At 37.9% G+C, this 23,219-nt stretch overlaps 1 protein-coding gene across 2 annotated transcripts; it reads right to left on the reverse strand.

Annotated features, from left to right (window-relative positions):
- Positions 1 to 309: 309 nt before the first annotated feature.
- On the reverse strand, positions 310 to 22,759 carry HSPH1 (heat shock 105kDa/110kDa protein 1). Of its 2 annotated transcripts, XM_009882839.1 has the most exons (17): positions 22,709 to 22,759; positions 19,281 to 19,421; positions 17,346 to 17,468; positions 16,074 to 16,173; positions 12,940 to 13,073; positions 12,196 to 12,440; positions 11,041 to 11,269; positions 10,018 to 10,124; positions 8,552 to 8,685; positions 6,139 to 6,344; positions 5,245 to 5,376; positions 4,395 to 4,532; positions 3,845 to 3,970; positions 3,196 to 3,303; positions 2,980 to 3,099; positions 1,659 to 1,820; positions 310 to 1,175 (listed from the first exon to the last, which is right to left on the reverse strand). In XM_009882839.1, exons 2-17 carry the CDS (start codon positions 19,305 to 19,307, stop codon positions 975 to 977), a joined length of 2,292 nt encoding a protein of 763 aa, XP_009881141.1. In that variant the 5' UTR covers positions 19,308 to 19,421; positions 22,709 to 22,759; the 3' UTR covers positions 310 to 974. The 2 variants fall into 2 exon arrangements, with proteins under 2 accessions (XP_009881141.1, XP_009881142.1); XM_009882840.1 differs by lacking the exon at positions 5,245 to 5,376.
- Positions 22,760 to 23,219: the final 460 nt, after the last annotated feature.

Raw genomic sequence — 23,219 nt, forward strand, 5'->3', positions numbered from 1 at the left:
TTCTGAACTGCAGATTGTCTCTAAACTATAGGGTTCCATGCAGTACAGATTTTGTCCTACACCTTAACGTCTGTGAAGTTTCCAGGCTCTTTCAGGTGTATACAACTCTTGGAGCAAAGGAAAGAGGCATAACTTGTTAAGCAGCCAAGTTACTTTCAACTTGCTGCACAACTATTCTGTTAAGCGTGAGAGTTCTAAGCCTTTTTATGATTCTCATGCACAGGAACACAAGCAATGACCTGTCACAAACCGTGACAAGGGCAACACACCGGAAGTACTGAAAACAGTGAAACCCAACAAGTCAGGAGATACCAGTAAAATGAACTTTATTTTAAAGCTCATTAAAAAGCTTCACAATAACACTAACAGAATTAGCATTTCCTTCATTTTATGTACCCCACATGAAAAATGTATTGTTTAGCAAGAAATGAAACGTAAGCGTTTCTGCATGCTACTAACACATTTCACCATCGTATTATCCGATAAGTGTTTTGGACTGCAATAATCAAAAAAATCTTAGAACAGAATGATTTCTTCTGGGAAGTCCTTATGAATGGGACAGACACTGGCTTTTTATTGACATACCCAATTAGATGTCCAGACAAAAGAAAACTACCTTGGCATCTACAAATGCCTACGAAGGTTTCAATTACAGCCTTTTGAAGGAGCAGTATATTTCAGAGCAAGGGCTTCTTTTCATCTTTAGTGATGCAAATGGTTAAATACTGCACAGAAGCTTAGTATGAACTCACAATTCCACAGGAATCTGGAAGTTACCAAGGCAATTTTCCTTTTAGGATAGTCATGACCAACACTATTACTATTCTTCCTCCCATAACACAACATACCCCAGACAAGTCTTAAGAAAAAAATATAAATAGTTCCCAAAACAACGCATTCCCACCCCCCATCACATACGACAGCAAAAATATTTTCTGTCATGGGATGAAATAACTTGCTGCAAGTGCAGTGGTTTAATCCAAGTCCATGTTAATGGTGTTTTGATCACTCGGATGACATTCGCCATTTTGTTGAGGCATTTCAGAATTTTTGTCATCTTCTCCCATGTCTTCAGTTTTATAATCACTCCGTTCATTTAATGGGTTTTCTTCCTTAGGAGAGTCAACTTTCGGTTTTGGTTGTGTCACAACAGGGTCACAGACATTGTTTAACTCCTAAAAGAAAGGGAAAAGATGTGGTCAGAATATATATTAAGGACCTACCAGCTCCACTAGTGTGAAGAGTCCTGTGCCCAAAAGACTGGAACTTGATTCTGTATTTACTCCCCGAGTCCAAACTGACAAGTACCCTGAAATAAGTTAACTAGTCTACTTTCTGAAGTTTTGCGGGCAAAATTCTTCAGCCTACTGTTTTGGGTTTCACATAGAGGTTTTTTTCAAGACTATTTTGTGCCTACTAGTAACAGTGAAAAACAGCCTGAATTTTTAAGGTGACTGAAAGACATAAAAAGTCAATAAGCTCCACAGAATTGTATACAGTATAGTACAGCTCCTCTGCTTTCTACTGAGTCTCCTTCTGTCCTACTTTCCAACTACCCTTAAAGAACACTGAAGCAGTTAAGATGAAACAGGGGGAGAAGGAAGGGGACAGCCTAACTTTAGCACCAGCCTCTAAAATTAGTTTCTTATGGTACTTACCTGTAGCTTTGCCTTAATTTCACTTGAATGCACAGCCGGATCCTGATCTAAGCTCTTCTTAGCCTGTGCACTCACAGCATTATTCATCCACTCTACCACTTCACTAACACACTTCTCTACTTTCATCATTTCCATTTCATCGATATGGATGTATTTCTCATCCTGCCCAAACACAAACATTTTGTATTAATTAATAATGTCAAGCTTATTTGTCATCAAGTTATGCCAACAAGACTATGTCAATTATTTCCAACATACAATCTTTACTGATTTTCAAAATAAATAGAAGCTGGCAACAAGCCAGATCTGTTACAGCAAGAGACAGGACAATAAGTGTCAAAATAAAGCTTCCTTTGCCCTATAATCAAGCAAGAAGCCTAGTTCACAGAGGGAATAGAGGCTTCCCAAACAGGTCATGTAATAAAATGTAACATTCTTAACAGGGCTGATAAACCATCCCCTCCCTCCTAGAGAGTCCTACATGGGTCTGAGGTAGTTTAGACTGCAATTCTGCTGTACACAGAAAGGGAAAGGATCAGTTGTTCAACTTCAGGAGCGTTCCCTACAATGGCCAGTTACACAATTAAATATCAGAAGGACCTACCCAGCAACACAACCTATGATTTTGGTTAAGAGTTCTAAATACAGATTCAAGCCTTAAATGTACTACTTTCAATAATGCTAGTTATTTCAAGACTCTGTAATACTACTGAAGGACTAAGACAATTGTAATCTATAGATGTGAGGACGTAATTGTTTTCTGATGAAGCTCCCATCTCAAACTGAATTAGCTTGAGTGATGTAAGCTTCCCTATTAAGAAGTTGAAACCCAAAGAGTACGTTTTCAAAAGGCGGGAATGCTTGTCAAGAAAGTGATCTTCAAATATCAGTGGCAACTCCCCCCCAAACACCCATATGTAATAAAGAACACTAGATGTTTTAATTTATCCTGAGTAGCTTTTACAGTAATGCTTCTCACCATGGCACAATTCTTTCTCCCCCCAAACAACTGGAAGAAGAGCATGCTTCTCACCTGACTGCTTTTTTTAGCTTTTAAAAGGTCAAGAATCAGACCACAGTTAACCCTCACTCCTTATAAAAATGTCCTTTTTGGCCTGAAAACATCCATAAGCATCAAACAACTGAAGATATGACGCACTAGGAGAGATTTTTTGAGTACTGGGAAACATTTGCAGTGTTAAATTTGCGACCTATATAACAGTAGATTGCAGCTCATCTGAAAGTGAATTTGAAGCCTCTGCCAGCTGGTGAGCCTCAGTGAAACACTGTGCTATGAGAAAGGTACTTTGAGGCCACTTACTTTATTCCTGAATTCCCCAGCTATTGTAGCATAATACTGGAGCCTGTGTCCCAGTTCTTCTAACAGCTTTGGTCGTTCTTCTGCTTCTTGATAGCGCATTTCAATTGGAGTACCTAATTTCTAGAAAAAGTAACTCCTATGGGTTATGTGATTCATTAACATTGTTTTGTGTGATATTTTGGAAGCTTTGCAATTCGGGCATACTAACAGACCTACCTTTAAATCCTCTAATTTGTCTACATACACCTGCTTAGCTTCATCCTCACCCTCTTCATACAGCCAGCCTTCTGTCTCTGTTAGGAGTGCAGAGAATCCCTGCAGATCCTATGTATCAATATAATTCAACATGTCAAACATCAAAATATGCACCAATTGACTGCGTTTGTCTTACAGTAACAGGACACTGGTAAATATAGACATTAATTCTCAGCCTCCAACATAAAAATTACATTTTTGTAATTGCAGTTTTTGCCTAATTAAGTCAAATAAATAACATCAGCTTCCGAACTGGGAAACACACACATCTACAACATAGGTAGCATTTCTAGCCTTTTGTCCTTGATTAGGCCAACGCTTGGGGTGTGGCTTTAATTCATGGTTTTGGTTATGGATACAGCAACACAGCTTCTCATTATAGTCACCAACTTGGAATCAAAACTTTCCTCCATTTGTGATAAAATTTCTTTTCAGGGATACATACTATTTGCTAACCCTGAACCTAATCCTGGATCGGTCCCAACTGTAATTCAATTGAGTTACAGTTTTCAGCTATTTCCAGGGTGGCTGTGAGAAAGCTTGACAAAGGAATAAAGAACAGATATTTGGTATCAGTGTTTTCAGTGAAGGTCCTGAAACCTTTACTTACCTTTTCACAAACAAACTTTTCATATGGTCCAGACAACTTGTCCCTGAACTCATACACATATTCCTCCACTGCATTCTTTGCATCATTTCTTTCTTTCTCCAGTTTATCTTGCATAATCATCTTTCCCTGTATAACCACAGAATAGATTTTAATTAAAAATATTTATGTTCAAGCAGCAGTCTACAAAGCACAGTTCCTGTAAAACACAGCAATCTCCCAGAGGTCTTGACTCATGTAACTGCTGGAATTCTCATTGCTACGAAGTGGACTCACCTGAAGAAGTGGGACACCCTTCTCTAGACTACAACAGCTTGAGCCAATCTGTGATGTCATTCCATGGATCAGTGCTCTGACACTACCACTATAAACAACACTTCAATCTTTCTGATTAACATTGGTCAGTTGTGTGTTAAAGTTGGACTGTATATCAGCTCACTGTAAATTAGAGTCCACACTTCAGGGTTACAGTAAAAGATCAGGCATTGCCTTAAAAAGCCGATGAATGGTTAGTAACTGCAATCAAGAAAGTCTAAACCACACTCTAACTCACCTCTGTTTCAATATACATATTGAGGAGATCTTTTCCTAACTGCCAAACCAAGTTAGCTTCAATGGGTAGTTCCACATTCTTCACTTTTATCTTGGGTTTTTTAGCTTCTGGGGGCTGATCACCTTTCTTCTCATTTGTCTGAGTTGGAGAAAAGAAAAATAAGATAATTTTCCTGACTTCCTTCTGATGAAGTAGCACTATGATGAAAGAAAACGTGAACAGGAAGAACGTGCAGAGATTCTCTGTGTTCTTCCAGAATCTTCAAAATATACTTTCCCTTTGGGGACTCCACCGCCTGTACTAGTCTGCTTACAGTCTATTTCATGGACAGTAAGTACTGAGCTACATGAAGGATGTTTCTCAGCTATACAGTGTATCAGCAGGTTTTCCAGAAGTGCCCGTGTGTAACTTATCACTTCACCGGTGATGCTGACAGTGGCAAGATTTTAACCTAAAACATTTTTTGTCTTAAGAGATGAAAGAGCAAACTAGTAGCAATATCATGCAGGCATAGGTTTTTCCTCTTAGGTTTATGAATTCCTGATCCCAGCTTCTCTCAGCAGGCCTAATAAGCTTAGCCTTGTACAGCTGGTAAACAAATTGAAACGTCTGCAACTCAAATTAGCTGTACAACACTGCATAAAGACAGGGAAGTGAGAGATTTCTTGCAGAAATTCTTTTGCAAACCCAGTATGAAAATCATCATGAGACACTTGTCATAATAGAAAAGGTATAAAAATGAAAAAGTTTCCAAGCACCAACTTCCTTACTTTTTCCTGGAATATGTTACCAATTTAAATGCCACCATTATAGAGCATAACAGTTTTAACAGAGTTAAAGGGTCACTCACTTTCTTGACATCTGGGATTTTGTTTTCTTCAGAGGGAGGTTCTGATGAAGGGGGAGACTGTGACGTTTGCTGACCATCAGTTTGTACCTGGGACTGTGTTCCAGCCTCACTGTTCTCTTGCTGGATATTTTTCTGAAATGAAAGCCCAGGCACAAAGGATGTAGAAGGCATGTGCACTTGTATTTAATAAAAGTTATAGGGCACTTCACTTCTGACGCACATACTGTACAAAGTGCCCTACAAAGCATTCTGTGCACACGCAGAAACACACACGCTTTAATTAATGGAGATACAGACAAGGTGCAAGTTCAGAAGGACTTGCAGCATAATACTTGTGTGCGTGTGTGCGCATGCTACCACCTTCTGTTACAAGAAGTGGCTTTTAATTTATTGAGTCATAGCTTAAGTTTCCCCCCCCTCGGAAAACTATTAAAACATTAAGTACACCATAACAATGCTGCATTATTCCCCAGTACTCCCCTCCCCTTCAATGCTGTAGAAACCAATCCAGCTTTCCCTTCCGCAGGATTCCACACAAATCCCTTTAGCACAGAGAGCATGGATGACTAATAATCCAAACCAAGTTTTCCTATTTGGAACAATCTGATAACTATGGCAGCTGTAAGCAACCCCACCCTCAAGTAACCCACCTGCTGCTTTTGGCACTTTGCCCAACAATTGATTTTGAAATCTACACACTTTCAAGATAGCACAAACTTTCTCCTGTCCTTATAAGACATATACGTATTTCCTGACTATATTTCCCGACAGCTATGCACATCTCAAAATTAACCTCATTTTGCTTCCTTAGAAGAAGGTATTTTTCTTCCAGAGTATGTAACAGCAGAACACGCTTTCATCAGTAAGGACATTCACACACAAAGACCAACTTACATCACTTGAGTTTTCAATAGGCCTCTGGTCCTGAGATTCCACTTCAGTCTCAATACCAACGTCTTCACTCTCTTCGCTTTTAACTGGTTCCACCATGGATGCAGTGGACACACTGAAAATGCCATGAGTATTGACACGGACTTTCACTTTGACTTTAGACTTCTCTCCATCTTTCTGGGCTGCCACATTCTGGATAACATACCTACCTAAAAACAAAAGCATCAGTACTCACACAGTGGAATTAAATAGGTAATATTACAGATCCAGGAAAACACCTCCATTTTTCACAGAGGACACATTTTGTAAATATTTGACGAAGCCTCTGTGCTAATCTCATGGTCCCCAATATGAAACAAACACTACAAAACCCCAAGAAGTATGCTGCTTTTCAGCCACCTTTACCTTACAAATTAAAAGGGAGAACATTTATTTTCATCATCTACGGTATGTTCTCCTGCCACTAGTAATATAGAGCCAATATCAAAAGTAAAAGCTCACTCCCCCTTACTTGTGCTATATGTGATGCTACAGTGAGATGAAAGAAAACTATGCAAAGACTTAGACTAGTGCCAATGTTAAGTGATATGTCTTCTTAATACAAGTTACTGCCCAACATAGAAACAGTATTTCTAGAAGTGTTCTTCTCAGCTTCTAACAGCCATGTAAGTCCACCATTACCTTCTACTCTGGGGTAGAATGCAATTGTTTTGTAGCTCCTGTAATGCTTGAGATAAGTATTGTGAAACTAAGAAACAGAGAGAATGAGTTTAACAGTATATGAAGAATCAGTTCTCCTTGACACTAACAGCAGACATTTTTCTTACCTACTGCATGGTTATTTGTGTATCACCAAAACAGTGACCTGCAGATTACAATGCTTGTATAGCTGCAAAGTGCAAGTTCACTGATTTCACAGGCTAGATCTACACATGCTGGCACATGCCATCCCTTCATCAATAGATCTAAGCCATATGCATACAAGCTTTTACCTGCTTACTTTACAGGCTAAAGAATACACACATACACCCCGCCCCCCACCCTCTTGTAAATCCAATAATACTGGAATTGTAACCTGTCCTCCCTTTTGGCAGTCCTCATCAGAATTGTTAGTAGTCAGTAGTTCTGTTCTGAGCAAAGTGTTAATCCGCAAGTGAGCTGAAACCAGTCTGATTTTCAGTTCTGTTTTTACCAGTTTGCAGAAGAGCAGTTAAACACCTTCTCGTTTGTTAAAGCCATATAAGTTATACAGTCACAAATCCCACTATCAGTCTTTATGGTAAGAGCTAAAAATAAAAGGAGTCTGTTGTTTCTGTAACTACAAAATATTGTGCTGGTTTCCAAGACATATGGTATTTGAACTTCGTGACTCTCAGTGAAACCACCACATAATTTGCTTTGAAGTACAGAAAAGAACTGATATTTTCTGCTAGGATAATATTTTTTAGTAACTTTGTAGTGCATTAAGTATTAGCTAAAATATTAGCAATTCAGACAGAGATGGTTTTTGCCCTATACATTCTCCCACCCACTTTAAGAATATTTATAAAGCTTGTCTTTAACACTACAGTTCTGGTGATACTGTATTTTAAGTGCATTGTTAACCAACAGAACAAATCTTGGTTAAGTATTTGACAATAAAACTGTCATTTCTTCTACCACTCTGGGAAAAAGAAAAAGGTTGAGCTTTTTAACAAAACCAAGCAGTTACTTGGCAACTAGTAACATCTTTATCTTAATTTTACATGTAAACATACAACATTTAATTGCATGCTTAGAACTCAAGAGCAATTATTTAATTGTCCTGTCTTTACCATCACAATCCTTTTCTAACTAACCACACTGTAGAATCTTTGAAAGTGTCAACACTGTTGTAATTTGTCAGAAAGGATGAAAGAGCTGCTTATAAACATTACCTAGACAATTCAAATCAATACCATAGTCTTGCAGCTGCCATTATTTCAGACTGCTTTGATTAAAACTTATTCAGCATTATGTCAAACACAGAAAGTACAGGAAAAAAAGCAACTAGTTACTCAAGATGTGTTCAAGTTTATGTGCAGGGGTTTTTTTTTGTTTGTTTTTCTAAATTACTCCTAGCTTGCTTTAGTGATAAGCAGCAAAGATCAAAAAAGTTAAAAAGTTATCTTTTGCAGTAATAGCCTCATTCTAGTCCTAGGCATTCAACTATAGTTTCCTCTCATTTCTTCATTGGACTGAAGCAACTTTAGAAGCTAGAAAAATAAAAAAATCCAAATTTGGTTACCTACGGAATGGGAGAATTGAAAATTGAGTCCTCCAGACAAAAAACTAAACATATGTCATATAACCATACTGTAACACAACACAGTTACAGAACTAATTTTAGACCCAACAATGTGAGACAACATCATTTCCAGGACAATTTATTACTTACCAATTTTTGACTCAGGATAGGGGACTCCCTTAGGATCAGAATAAAAAGCTTCTAACTCAAATGGACCTTTCCTATAGAATGTAAGAACCTTGGAGAAAGGTGCTGCATGATTTCTGCTGAACACCTCATGAACCCTGTAAGAAAAATAATCATTTTTTAGCAGAGTATTTGAGCTGAAAGGCTTTGATCTAGGTTCAGAACTCTTCACAGAAACATCACTGTGTTTTGACACATTAACCTTTCTGAATAATTCCAAGGAAGATGCTTCGCTACTGTACTGTAAGGAAAAAATATTACTGTTGTGTGCTGTAGTGGGAAATTGTCCTATTCCACTATTTGAGTCTCAGAAGCAAGTAAGTTTAGATGTAGGTGGCAATTCAGTGACACACTATCAGCAGACCTCCAGAATTTGTTTCCTGCAAAGGCATTATTCTGAGCTTGGAATAGCATAATTTAAATCATAATTTGCACCCTTCCTCACTTAGTCTCAAAAGGCTGATTATAGCCCTGTTAATTCATTACTCATTTACCTTCTGTGGCTCAGTTGAGAGCCCTGACACCAGATTATTATTCATTCCTTGATATGACAGAAAGACAACCAGCTTTATTTTATGTTCTTCCTCTAGCATCTGTCCGCTATTATGTCAGTCTGATTCTAATTTCCAACTAAGTTTTGTCTCCTAACTATGGAAGGATCTCATCTAATAACCTAAAAGTGAAAAAATAAGAGTATCACCTAGAATGTGAACCCACAGGCTGCTCTAAGAAGCATGTGACAGAACAATTAGGTTCTGCATCTCTACAGAAGACAGGCAAAAGAGAAAAGGCTGAATTGCAAAGAATATGAGAAAGGTATGAACAGGTCCCTGTAGAACTCTTAACCTACCCAAAAGTTAGACTCAGACCTCTTTACATCCTAGATAGCAACTGCATTTCCCACAGGAATGGCAGCTCACAGCAGATATGGCAGAGTCTTAAGGCGCTGCAATTGCAAGCAGTTTCTCTTGCAAAACTCTTAAAAGTTAGATCCTTGCTTCTGTTTTCAGACAGACAAATAGCATCTATGTAAGGTCACAATATTTACATGGTGCATAACATTCATACTAAAACAAGAATCCAGACAGGTGTTAGGAAAACCTCCAGTAAAAAAAACAGTCAGAAAGGAAAAGCGGGATCGGGATCCAGCAGTTCTAGTTTATTTTGTATTCCAAAACCTGACAAATGGATAAGAGCAATGCAAGACAAGATATTGGTTGGTAGCTCATTCAGTCACAACTTTTTTTAATCTTCATTTTTTTAACACTTGAGGAGTTATGGTTAAAATTTCAACACATGCCTTCACATGTTCCACTATCAGAGATCTCTGGTACACAGCCTACAGGTTCTCTGCATCAGCTTGCCAAAATCCTAATTTAAGTACAACCAAGAATCTTTTCCTTGAATTATGAAGGCCAAAAGTTACCTACCCTTCAGTGTCCTCTGCTTCTGTGTTCCACAAAAGAGATATTGGGAACGGTGTAGCATCTGTCACAGAGAATTCGCGCACTTTGAAAGCCGGAGAAAGAATTGCACACTAAACAAAAAACAGACATGCATTAAAGTTGGTTAACTGCTCTGCTCCACCCACCCAAGACAGCTAAACATCTTTAAACAGAAAAAAGTGCAAGTGTGGCAACTTTACTAAAACAGAGCTAGGTAAATTGCCTGATTTCAACAGAACATAAGTCTCCTACAGAAGTGTTTACACCCTTTGGGTTAGCAGAACTTTTGGTCTCATTCTTATCATAGCTTTTGAAAAAAGGTAACAGTCTAAATGAATACCAGGACTGTAAAGAATGGAAGTGCTACATTATTTAGTCCTAAAAAGAAGTAGTGTTTATCTTACAGGTCCTGCTTCTTTCCCAGGAGACAACTGATTGCTAATGACGGAAAGCAGTTATTAAGATGGTGTAAAGAAGCAAGTCAAAAGAGAAGGTGAAATAAAATAAGTAAAGGACAAAAGGAGGCAGAATTAATGCTTTGCTTGTAAAATATAGTTCACTAGTTGGAAACTGTAAAAATGGGGGAGGGGATAAAATAGAAGTCTGTTTCACATTGATGGAAAGCTGGAAACCAGAAAACACAAACATGTTTTGGGCTCTCCATAGATATTTCTCATACACTTTGCCGATTAAAAATCTCTCTTCCCTCAGCTTGACAGTGACTTAAGTTTTTCTCATTAAAGGTACCTAGATCCTGTTCTTTTGAAGAGTGGACTGCTGACAGAATACATCCAGCATCAGCACTTTCAGTAAAGTACTACACCACAGAGGAGTACTCTGAACTTTTTAAAACTCTGTAGTACCATAAAAAGACACAGTGAACATGTATGTTGCCTTGTATGCTTTATAATGCCATTTTCTGCCATTTCTCGTAACTGATTGGCTAATTCTTCAAAAAAGTACTCTCAAGAAGTGTTTTAAGTTTATCAAGTGTTGCCAGTACTATACCTGCAGAGCACAGCCCCTAGCTATGGCTTCATCTGCATTCAGTGTTGTACTGACATCTTTGCCAAAGAATTTAGCAATCCTCTCTTTGACAGCAGGAATGCGGGTTGCTCCACCCACAATCTCTACAGCAGTTACATCTTCTACTTTCAGTTGTGTTTGTTCCATTAACGCAAGCAGAGGCATCTCTATCCTTTGCAGCAAGTCAGCACACAATTCTTCAAATTGTGACCTAAGGAAAGAAATGGAATTAACCAAAGAATGCCTGTTCCACCACTAAGATTTCCTGGTATTCTTGTTTCCAAACTGATGCTGACCAGGTCTGTTAACTACACTGCAAAGAGACTTAAAGCTAAATCCCTGTGAGTAGGCTGAAGTGACAATCATAGACAAGGCAATACACAAACAGCTGCTTACAGATTTTCATATGCTGCTATCAGTGTAGTTACATAAGATAAAGGTATTGTTTGGGCAGGTGCTATGTATTTGCCTCAGGAGAGGTTACAGATAAGAAAACAGGAAAGTAATGCTTCCTTTACAATGGAAAACTGTTGCCTAAATACTGGAGGAAAAAAAAAAACAAAAACAAAAACACACACAAACCACTCTTGGCAGTAGTTACAGGACTAAGTGACTGCAAATTAAGTTGTGCCTATGAGTGTGTGAAAGTGACAGACACACACAGACTTCATTTACACTCAGGCCATAATCAAGTCATCCCCCATAAGCACTGCTCCTGTCCTCCATTTCTCTGCCAATATCCACAGTACAACAAGAAAAGAGCAAAGGAACAAAGCTTCAATTGTTGCTATCTTAAGAGCAGTACAGGATTTAGGTTGCCTAAAATATGCAGGAGACCTAAATATGCAGCCAACCCCCCTCGGTCTGGTTTGCGTGCATCAATCCATGGTTTTAAGAATGTGTCATTCTACAAAAAGCATCCAAGTTTCTTATGCATGCATTATTACACTGAAACATTGCTCAGGGAGCTGAACTTTACATTTCACAGCCTTAGTTATTCTAGCATTACCAAGGTGCCACAGCTATTCAGTAGTTGCACTTAATTTTAGCACAGTAAATTTCTTTTAATGATGGAAAGAAACACTTGTTTAAGAAATACAGCCACTAAAGCAACTAGTTGTCTTGTATACAACTCACCTGTTCATTTTTCCAGATACATCAGTATCATTCATGAAACACTCAATATTTAGGGGAATGTCTGTGCTGTTTGAACTCATTAGTTTCTTCAGCTTCTCACATTCCTGATACAGACGAAGAAGAGCTCGAACTTTTGCTTTTGGATCCAGTTTGTACTTTGCTTTTATTTCTGCACAAAAGTAATCTACTAACTTGCCATCAAAGTTTCTTCCACCTAGAAAAGGGTCAAATGCTGTGCCAAGTACCTGGTTTGAAAGAAAACAATTATTCCGTCTTACACTCAGTAAAAATCAAATAGAATAGCAGTTTTCCAGTATCAGCAAGCCTTTCCTTGAAAAAGGTTGGGGACAAGTAACCTGATCTTCCAATGGACAGACTTAGGTATTCCAATCAACCAGATGAGCCAAAAATTGCTCTTTGTTTTTAGAGTGGAAGACTAAGGAACTAGGTGACAATCCTAAGCATTCACAATTTTAATCCATACACACATCAATTTAGATATACAACTACTGTAATGTAGTTTGTTTTATCTCAGTACATCAGTGTACTGCAAGGAATTTACAGTCTCTATTTGAAACTATCCTAATGAAATGAAGGACACTGACAAAAATCTTCACGTTTTGACTCATTACCATTACCATTTCCCATGCATTAAATTATTTCGGAATTTTAAAAACAAGGCAGGGTTACAGGCTATTTGATTCTAATGTCTCAAATCCTTTTATTTTCATTTAGTCATACTACCTTTAGTTTACTCTTGTTGAATGCACAGGCTGATACTTGAAATGCAGAATGTCCCATATCAACAAACACAACTATCCGTGGCTTCTCTTCAGGAGCTGGGAGGTCTTGTTTATAAATTCCATAATTCAGAGCCACTGCAAACCAAGTGTCAGATATTATCAATGCAACCTCTAACGAGTCTCCATTTGCATGCCATCACACCCCTGTTAATATTGAGCTATAGGATCAAGAGCAGCAAGACAAATCCAGATATAGACCTATGCAAGGTCTTAACTACATGGAAGCTTTATTCCACCAATATATGTTGTAAGATCTGAGAAGCAAAAACCCTGTTTGGGGGTTTTCTACCTTGGTCTGTCTATTAAGAACTCTTTTTTTTTTTTGCTTTGCATAGTAATCAAAACCACAGAGCATCTTTACAACAAACCCCAAACTCAGTTTTGTATTTACAAGGAGTATCTCCCAAGCACAAAGGCTTTGTCTGATAATGGTATGAATGGTCAGCAGAGGCTGTAAAAGGGAAAAGCCTCAGTCTGTACAGAATATCAGGCAGGTACAGTCTGTGAAGGTGCATCAAAAGTGTAAAACAGAAGCCAGTGGGGCATGTAAACCCAAGATAATGAAGTCAAAGGACAGAACACAGTTTTGCAGCAGCATTCACTCTGGATGGATAGCAGTGTCAAAGCTAGGCAGGAGGCTGATGCAGTAATTGAAGATAAATAAAACTCGAGAGTCTTGGCTACATGGTTATGCAGGAAAGGCTGAGATTTTGGCATGAGACAGAATGTGCAAGAATGTACATTTGCATACAACAAAAGATCCCAAGCTGAAGATAGCAGCCAGGATACTCAACAGATTATCAGGCAAGAGAATTAAAGCATTAGAGAAGGTGGTAAGGAAGGCTAGGAATACGCGCTCTGAAGACCAGTATTTTATAGTCACGCTGACATCCTCTCACTTGATGGGAAAGGGACACTGACTTCCTCTCACAAAGGCAGTAGTTCCAGACCATCTGGAACAAGGACAGTCAAGTTTCCCACTGCTCAGAGACTTGAGATTTATGGATTCTGGTGTCTAATAAAGTTTCCCCACAGTTGGCACACTCATTCTCATCTGTGTGGATTCTTTAGGGTCTATAAAAAACCCAAAACCAGCAGTCTCAAGCAGTCATTAAGAGGTGGTAAATGAAAAACAGAAACTCTGTTTCACAAAATGAATCTGTTATATTCTTGAGATCTAGATTTGACTGAAATTGCGTATTGGTCTGTTCATTCACATAATGTTTGTATTTCTGAGCAGACTGAACACATTGCCCTTCTTTCTAAGCTAAAAATAAATTTATGAACAAGACTTGATAAATAATATCAGAATTAGCCTTCCCTTAAAAAAAATAAAAAAAACAAGCTATTTTTCTTTTCTGCCCTACTGCACCTCAGAACCCCTTCCCTAAAGACATAACCAAAGATTCTTACACTTAAAAACTTGGATAGTACTCATTAGCTTTGCAATGTAAAGAAAATAAGAAATGCCCTGTGCTACACAGTAAAGAAAGGTTGCTGGTGCTGCTAAGGGGATGAAAGCTATCTGCTTTTCCAGGGACCACCCATCCTAATGGCAAAGCTTCTAAAGATCTTTGCTAGTAAGTCCTGAAAAGCTCTCAAGGTTTTTGCATGACCAAAGACTGGGCTGATGTGTTCTGCCAAAAAAAAAAAAAGGAAGTGACAACACCTTTTTTGGCAAGGCCTTTAGATGGCTTATATCATGAGAGTTCATCTCTGAATTGGGTGCAAAGGATTACTTCTGCTTCAATACAGGAAGGGGTTGGAAAGGTACTCTTTTTTGACTGCTAAAGTTGGAAAACACTTTTTTTTGCCAGTGCTAAATTAGCTTTTTTCTTTATGGATACAAAGTTTCTTCATAAACATTTTGAAAATGCAATTTGAAGGTTAAAAATAGAGGATCAGATATTTGTCCTTTCTCCTCCTCTTTCCACAGTGACCCTAAGAGATATGTATACACCCTGTAACTCAGAAGAATCCAGGCATATGGGACAAAGTGTACCTACTGTGGGGTCAACACTCAGTTCAAGAATTCACACTGCCACACAATCCCTGTAGCACTGTTTGCTATATAAACAAAGAATCAAGCTAAAGCTAGATGACAGAAACATGCACCTATGGCTTTTGCAACGAGTCAGATTTGCTCTTCATTAGGTGCAAATATGCAGTATTCAATGCAAAGATCATAACACTGATGAAACAACTACATTTAGTAGAAATCCTATACGTTACTATGTGGATAGATACTCATCTGAAACTGATTCCAGAAAAACATTGTAAGATACCACTCCATCAATGCATATTTAAGATTGCTTTACTCCTTAAAATAAAATAAAATTCAAAAGCATGAATCCAGCTGCTGAGCACCAAAAATGTTTGCATGGAACATTCTCCCACAGTAAATTCTTCCCTACTTTTCTAACTAATATGGGCAGTGGGAGCAGAAAAATAATTGTCTTCTGGTACAGACCTCTACTTCCCAACCCTTCCCCCAGGAAACAAGTGCTAGTTATTATGCCATTTAAAAACATGGAACAAATGCTTTATCACCAAACAGAAAAACGCAGCAAGAAAGGGTAAGAATGCTTATTTTAAGAAAGACAAAAACTCTTGGTTCTGTCAACATGTTTTCAGAGTTCACAACAGATTAGCAAAGGAAGTTAATTGCCTTTGTGTGTGTTTTAGAACCATAATTATACTGACAAAAGCCTTTAAAGTTACTAAGTGTTGACACTTAATCAAGATACTTCTTTTAAGAGTGCCTAAAACCTGCAACTGTGCATCATAAGGTTTCTTCCATGAAATGTGGACAGTAAGCTAAATGGACAAGTACTCCAAGCACATGTGGTAACTCCTAAATAAGTACTCAGGGAGACAACTATTACTAAAGCGTCATCTCTTCTACCCCTTCACACAGAAGACATTAAAATGAAAAACTGTAAATCAAGAGAAGAGCACCAGATTTTTAGAACATTTGTCTCATGTCCGGTTTTTCAAGTCAGCTATGTTTCCTAGAGTAACTAAATGCACTATCATACCTTTCATTTGCAGAAACAGTTATTCTATCCTACTTACCTGCTGTCATGTCATTCATTAATCTAAGGCAATTTAATCCAACAATCTGAGCTGCATCCAGAAGGGACCTCCTTTCAGCATCTGTGAAAAATGATGGAACCTGAAGACAGCAGGTGAGAACACAAAGTTATTTCCAGAAAATGAGACACCTCACTGTTTATTTAAAAGTATTAATTTAACAATTGTATCTATTCCTCCTCTTTGAGAAATACACTTGCTCACCACAAGTCTTGTAACATGCCACGACTGTATTGAATAAAGACTTACTTCAAATACTCTATTCAATCAAACTGAAGTGGAATTAAATGCACATCAGCTACTTTACAGGAGCACGCACTAGCAAGAAACAAATGAGTTTTTAATAAAGAAATGCTGGCTACCTTAGTTACTGGTGCAAAATATGAAACTGGGCCTTATGGGACAGACATGGAATAAGGTTATCAGAATTAGTAATGTATTCCTGTCCAAGAAAGTCAAGAGGCAAAAAAAAGTACAGCAATATTACAGATGTCAGAGATACAAAGAAATAACGAACACAGAATCTGTTCTGGCCAAAATTACTTTGGGCAAGAAGTAGTAAGAGATTCTGAAGGAATATATTGCTGACAATTTGCTACAGATCTCTAGCATTAGCGCTGGACAGTGACCTCTGATGTTCCCAGAGACAGAAACTACATCATTAGAAGACACTAACTTTCCAGGTACCCACTGGAGAACACACTTCTAGTGATAACAGACCTAAACATTCCTACATGCAACATGAAACAGACTTGTTTTTAAAGAGTCATTGAGAACACAGAGGCAGACATTATTTTATACTGAGGCTTTGCAATGGAATGACTGTTCTTTGAGGTCATTTTCTGTGCAGTCATAAACTGAAAAAAAATTGAGGACGAATATAATCAGGACAGAAACTAAGGTTTTCAGCTACCACAGGGCACCTTTGATAAACAAAGGTGTCTTTAATGAGTAATTAGTGTGCTTAGTCATGGAAACAAGCTGCAGCAGAAGGGTATATACCTGGATCCCAGAAATGTTTTGGGTCCGAAAGTTCAGACACCTCCAAGAGAATGAGTTCATGAAGTGGGTCAGGATCTGGAATAAGGAAGCAGCCCTGGGATTTCTAAGTCAAAAGCTCTAAAGCTAGTTAGGATTAATCCCTTTGTAAGTGCTTATGCTGTGTTCTTTCTCAGTCTACACGAATAGAAACAAAATGCCCTCAATAGATGAAGTTAAAAAGACATAATGTTCCTGTGCACTACAATTACTTACAGAAATAACACAGTCTGTTACTGGTTTTTTCAGGTTACTCTCTGCAGTCTCCTTTAATTTAGTCAATAACATAGCTGAAATCTGTTCCACGCTGAAGATATGCTCCTCATCCATGTACATGACCTGGATATAAGAAACAGGCAAAATAATTCTGTTACTTCAACCAGAGGAAAAATTACTTACATTTAATGTTTTTGATACACTGCTGACTAATACACTATCAATCATGACATGCTTAATTATTTCATTATAGAACTTCACTTTACAACTTAATTTCCCAGTTGATTGTCTACAGAAGCAATAATTCCATTTTCAGATTTAAAACATCAAGAACTGCATCAACTCTATAGATGAAGGAAATAGTAGGGAAGTGATTTAAAAAGCGACACAAGTCTAAAGTGTGACTAGAGCTAGACATAGTCACAAGCATTATGCCATAAAACGAAAAAAACACCATCAACTTTCAAACTGCCACCAACTGAAAAAAAAAGTCCAGAATTACTTGCTATCTATTTTCCTCTCGCATTTTTATGCATTTGCTCAAGTATGAGAAGAGTCTCTGAAAGGAAGTACTGCGCAACAGTACACCTATGCACATAAAACAACTAAAAGCTTAATATGATGCTCAGCAAAAAGTTTATTTATTGCTCCCTTACCAAGAAATTATTCTTGAATCACCGTTTTTCTGTGTAGTAGAATAAATGGCAATGATGAAGTGAAGGAATGGTTGATTCTTGAAAATAGCACTTGCCCTTTATTCACATCAGTCCAATTTGGGGGAAAATTAAGCATTTCAGTTTTAACAGAAAAACTGTTCTCTAAACATCCCAGTCTTATTGAATGTTACTTAGTGAATCAATTCTTCAAACTTTTTAACCACAGTTAAATAGAAAGTTAAATAGAAAAACACTAGTTTGTTCTTTAATTAGCCTGAACACAAAGAAGAAATACCAAGTAGCACTGTTCTCCCAATAATAGATTTTCTCATACAGTAAGACTCCTACACACACTGTAATTAAAAGAAAACATTAATTTCTGTCTGAATTTATCTAACTTCATGAGTCACAAACAGCATATGAAAAAGCATCTCCTCCTTTGTAAAGCTTGACTACTCTTCCAGTCAGAATTCTTTCTAGTGTATAATCTCTTCTGTAATCTATTCATTACTGAATTTTTGAGGCACCAGTTCAAGTGGAATAAAGCAGCAAACTAAATGCACAGTCCTAAAATAGGGTCTTCATTAGTGAAGCAGTATTGTCTGTTATGCCAGCAAGGCTTTGCTATCAATATTTTTATATACTTCTGTAAGTGAATATCATGTCATTAACTGCACCTATTCTAGGGAGAGTTGACATTTTATCAGCAAACTCCTTGAAACATAAGCAAAAGTCAAACCTGCAATGCAGTACAAATTGGTTTTGAACATCTGTTGCAAGTAACATATACCAGGCAGTCTGCTAAAGACAAACATGTCACTCTTTCATAGCAATTATGCTAAAGAAGAATTCCTACTACTTTATAAGGAATTTTAGCCGCATAATTAGACTGTTGCAATGCATTCCACACATGAGTGACAGAAAGGTTAATACTTTGAGGTAAAACCATATGACCTCCTAATTATCTTAGAAGTTTTTCTGCCAGGATGCTTGAGCTGGATGTGCAATTGGCCAACAGGGAAGCTCACATTTCAGCAATTACTCACAAATAAACCTTAATTTGGTAGTTAACATCCACTATTTAAAGATAAATCTGTCTATTCATAGACGAGCTCTAAGGTTGAGGAAAACCTTTAAAGTAATTAAGCTCTTCTTTAACAGAAAGGTTGAGGAAAACCTTTAAAGTAATTAAATGAAACCTGTGTTTTCATGATTAGGTGCTGAAAAGTACACTTTTAAGTTTAGCTGTAAAATCAAAAAAGATACACTGCAAATTTACCTTTACTCCAACTCCACCATTCTTCATAGGAACCAAATCATAGCTCAACTTTTCTTTTTCCTTCTGAACAAAAGGATCATTAAATGCACGGCCATGGAATCTCTTGAAGTTAGATACTGTGTTGTGAGCATGAGTAATTTGCTGTGAATACAAGAAATACAGGATAGTTAGGAATCAACCTGCAGTGTTCAGTGCTGCTCTGTATGCCCCCAGGCATCAGTCAAGTTTTAAGACAACTGCTCCCTCACTTGTCACATCTGTTTCTGTAACACCTGTAATTACTATCTGGTACTTTATATCAACTCATTACTACAGAAGATTCTGTGAGTCAGAGACATAGATACTTACAGACCATTATGTTAAGTATTATAAGGATTATACAAGCATCTCTAAAACCTTGAAGCAATCAGGTGAGCAATAACAGGATCTGTAGCGCCTACTACTTTAGTCACCTAATTTAGACAGAATTCAAACAATTAGAGATAGGAGCCAGCTTCACAAGTAGTTGCAATACTTGTAAACCAGCACTCCAACCCCAGCCACCTCACCTCCAGCTGTTCACTTTAAACCCCATTACATTAAGTGCAAATAACTGTTTTCACAGTTACTGTTTCATGCTGTTAAGTCTCCACCACTTACTCCACCACCACCACCCCCCCCTCCATGAGCTACTTTTTAAACCAGGCATTTCCATGTTCACGTTCACCTAGCAACCACTCGAATTCTTGAACCAGACCAAAGAAGGACACAGTGCATAGACAACAGCAAGAAACATGAGACTTTTTTTGGTAACAATGTCAGCTTAAAGTATACAGTGCAAGCTCCCCACAGAACCAACTGACCTAGAGAAGCGTTCTTTATCAGGAATGCAAAGCAGAACTGAAATTAGACAAATAAACTAGCATAAGAGAGATACTGCAAATATCTCAGAGTAGAATGAATCCTATTCTATTGGAAAGAAACTATAAAAGTGCATTGTTCTCTCCAGAATAGTTTTAGGCAGGCACCAACAGATCGCATGATAATAACTCAAATGACGAGCACACTGAGGAAGAGCTCTAGCATTCACTGCCTTCAAAGGAAAGCATCAGTTTCTTATTGCATGCAAAATTTTCCATCATGGAATTGAAGACTTTGAGCTACATCTTATATTAGAAAACTATGCAACTTTGACAGTTCTCCAACAGAAAAGCTCCCTGACAAAGCTACAGGCCATACCCATACTATTAAACAGTAAAGCTGTGTGTGTGGAAAGAAAGATGTTACACCCAAATTCCCTACTGGGAATCATCCTTGATTTATTCTAATTGCCAAACAGTGCTTAGCAATTACGAGTAAGAGCATGAGTTAGTACAGGCCAAAAATCATGCCAGGAACTATTCCAGTACTTTAATGCAATAGAGTATTTAGGTTCCTGTGTCTAGGACCGTTTCCCAGCATGGTTTCATTTATTTGTATAGCCATAACTTCAGAGTACTTGAATGCTACGTACTTCACAGCTGTATTGCAGAAGAATGTAGAAGCAGAACTTACTACCATACAGTGTGCAGAGAAGCACAAACACTGTTAGATTTTATAGCCTAATTTAGAATTAACCTCAGAGCCTTTTCTAAGGGAGCAATATTAAGATATTTTTAGAGTAATTGTATTCCATTAGGTCTGTAGCATGTTTTAATATCTGCTTAGTGACAATTAAGAAAGCTGAGAAGTATGGTCTGTTAACTAACATATTACTCTCATCTCCAATGCTACCAGACATTGCTAAAGGAAACAAATTCCCTGAAAGTTTGCTTCAACAGCAGCTCCTTAAGTGTTAAAGAAAGAGCACCACTGAGTATTATGAGCTCTCTCACACATAATCACACTGTTGGTCACCAGTCAAATGCTAGGGCTTTTTTTCCTTTTGTTTTTTTGAGGGGTTTTGGTAAGGTTTACTCGGTTGTTTTTTTTTTTTTTAAACTAAGAAACTCATTCAAATGAAAGGGATCATTTTACTCCTTGATTTGAGTAGCTACTACATCCCCAGGAAACTGAAAATATAACTCTTAGTTGTCCAGATCAAGAAATGTCTACATTTACAAAAGAACCATAATTTACATCTCAGGTAGTCAGCCAAACTGACTAAACAACAAAAAGAAAACAACAAAAGAAATAGAATGACAAAAGATTTCAGAGCAATTAAGTATCACATTCTTCTGGCAAAAAAATATTTAGTTTTAACTCCTAGGACAACCAAGCATGAAAGGATTAATACAGTCACATCTTATAAAGGTTAGTGTGAAGGCAACTGAAGTCACAAGTACTACATGCTTTTAAATGCAATTTGAGAGACAGTTTACTTCCGTTTCAGCTTACTTCACGTTTTCAACAGCATTTACTGGAATAATCTAACAATACTGAAACACACCCAAGACTACACAGGATTCAGATCACTTGCTGTTTTGAGCAACAACTCATTTCTGCACACTGATGAATCATACTAGTTTCCGACTTGAAACAGTGGAAGAAGTTGAATAAACATAAGCAATGCTAAAATGAAATTTAAGGAAAACATACAAACATATGTATGTACTTTATTACTCCAAATGTTAACCAGCAACTGAAAGTGTATGTGTGCTTGTGAAAGTGTAACCTATTCATATTTCCTTGGCTGTTCAAAATTAAGAGGGGAGCTATTTACACTGGGGGGAAAAAGTCTCCTTTAGCGCTCTCTCCATGGAAACCCACTGCAGTCCTTTCACTGCAGGAGGGATCTGATCCGCACCAGCCAGCGCAGGCTGCATGCTGCTTGCTCTCTACTTATATAACAACCTACACAGCCATACCTGAGGATTCACTGAACCATTACATTCACTTATCTTAAGACTTGTCAGAATTAGGCTCTCCTTTTAAATTGAAAATACTAGTTTAATTAAATCTTTCAGAGCAACCTCAATCAAGAAAAACCTTAAGGACTTACTTACACCTTCAAAAACACAGGCATATTTACCTTTCAGTGAAACCAAAGGCAGTAAGGTACCTAAATATCTTTAAGAATCTAAGCCAAGACTCTCCGTTTGCATCTAATTTTGAGAAACTATACATGGCATTTAAAATGTTTTCCTGCAAAAGTCCAAGGAAAATCCTACATACATAAGCACTAGGAAAAGAAACCCAATTACCTTAAGCTGTCAGAAAAGGAATCTGTTCAACTGGAAAAAAATTACCCTCAATGAAAGAGAGCAGTAATGTTTAGTAAAAACATCCTGCATGTCTCTGAAGGAAGCACATCAGCACAGTGCAGCATTTCTAAAATAAAAGGCTTGACAAGGGAAATTAAGTTGCTTGGTTTAAACTACAGCAAGCCAACTCTCTTTACAGCCACTGGTACTTGAACAGTTTGCACCGGCCGATTCACTGTTATGCAGAAATGCTAGGAAACAACTCACCTGGTTTTTAGCCGAGACACCGATAGCTCTGTTTTTGGATCCAAACGAAACCACCGATCTGAAAAGAACAACAGGGTAATTAACTCAGTACTGACAATAAATACGACTGAGGACTCTGACATATACATTTTCTACGATGGCAAATAAAACACCAAAGTCTTTCTGTGGAAGTGTCATTCTTCCAGCTTGCGGTAAAACGCTACAGTAAGACTCTTACCCATCTTAAAAGTCTTGGCTCGAATTCTGGACTTTGTACAATGATTTATCGAAAGAGTTAAACGCGATGATCGCAATTAAGAGCTCATATTCAGACTACATCCGACTTACCTGTGTTCGGCTGCTCATAACTTCACTACTAACTCCTCCTGCTTTGAGCCTGTGGCTCTCTGTACCTGACCTCAGACTAAAGGAGAGCTGCTCTGGGGCAGTTACAAGAGTCCGCCCGACCGCAGAGAGAGAGTGTGTTGTCCCCATCCGTGTCGGGTGTTGTGTCACTCCCCCGCCCCCCCCC

This window comes from Charadrius vociferus, unplaced genomic scaffold (assembly GCF_000708025.1).
Source record: "Charadrius vociferus isolate BGI_N301 unplaced genomic scaffold, ASM70802v2 scaffold93, whole genome shotgun sequence".
Lineage (NCBI taxonomy): Eukaryota > Metazoa > Chordata > Aves > Charadriiformes > Charadriidae > Charadrius > Charadrius vociferus.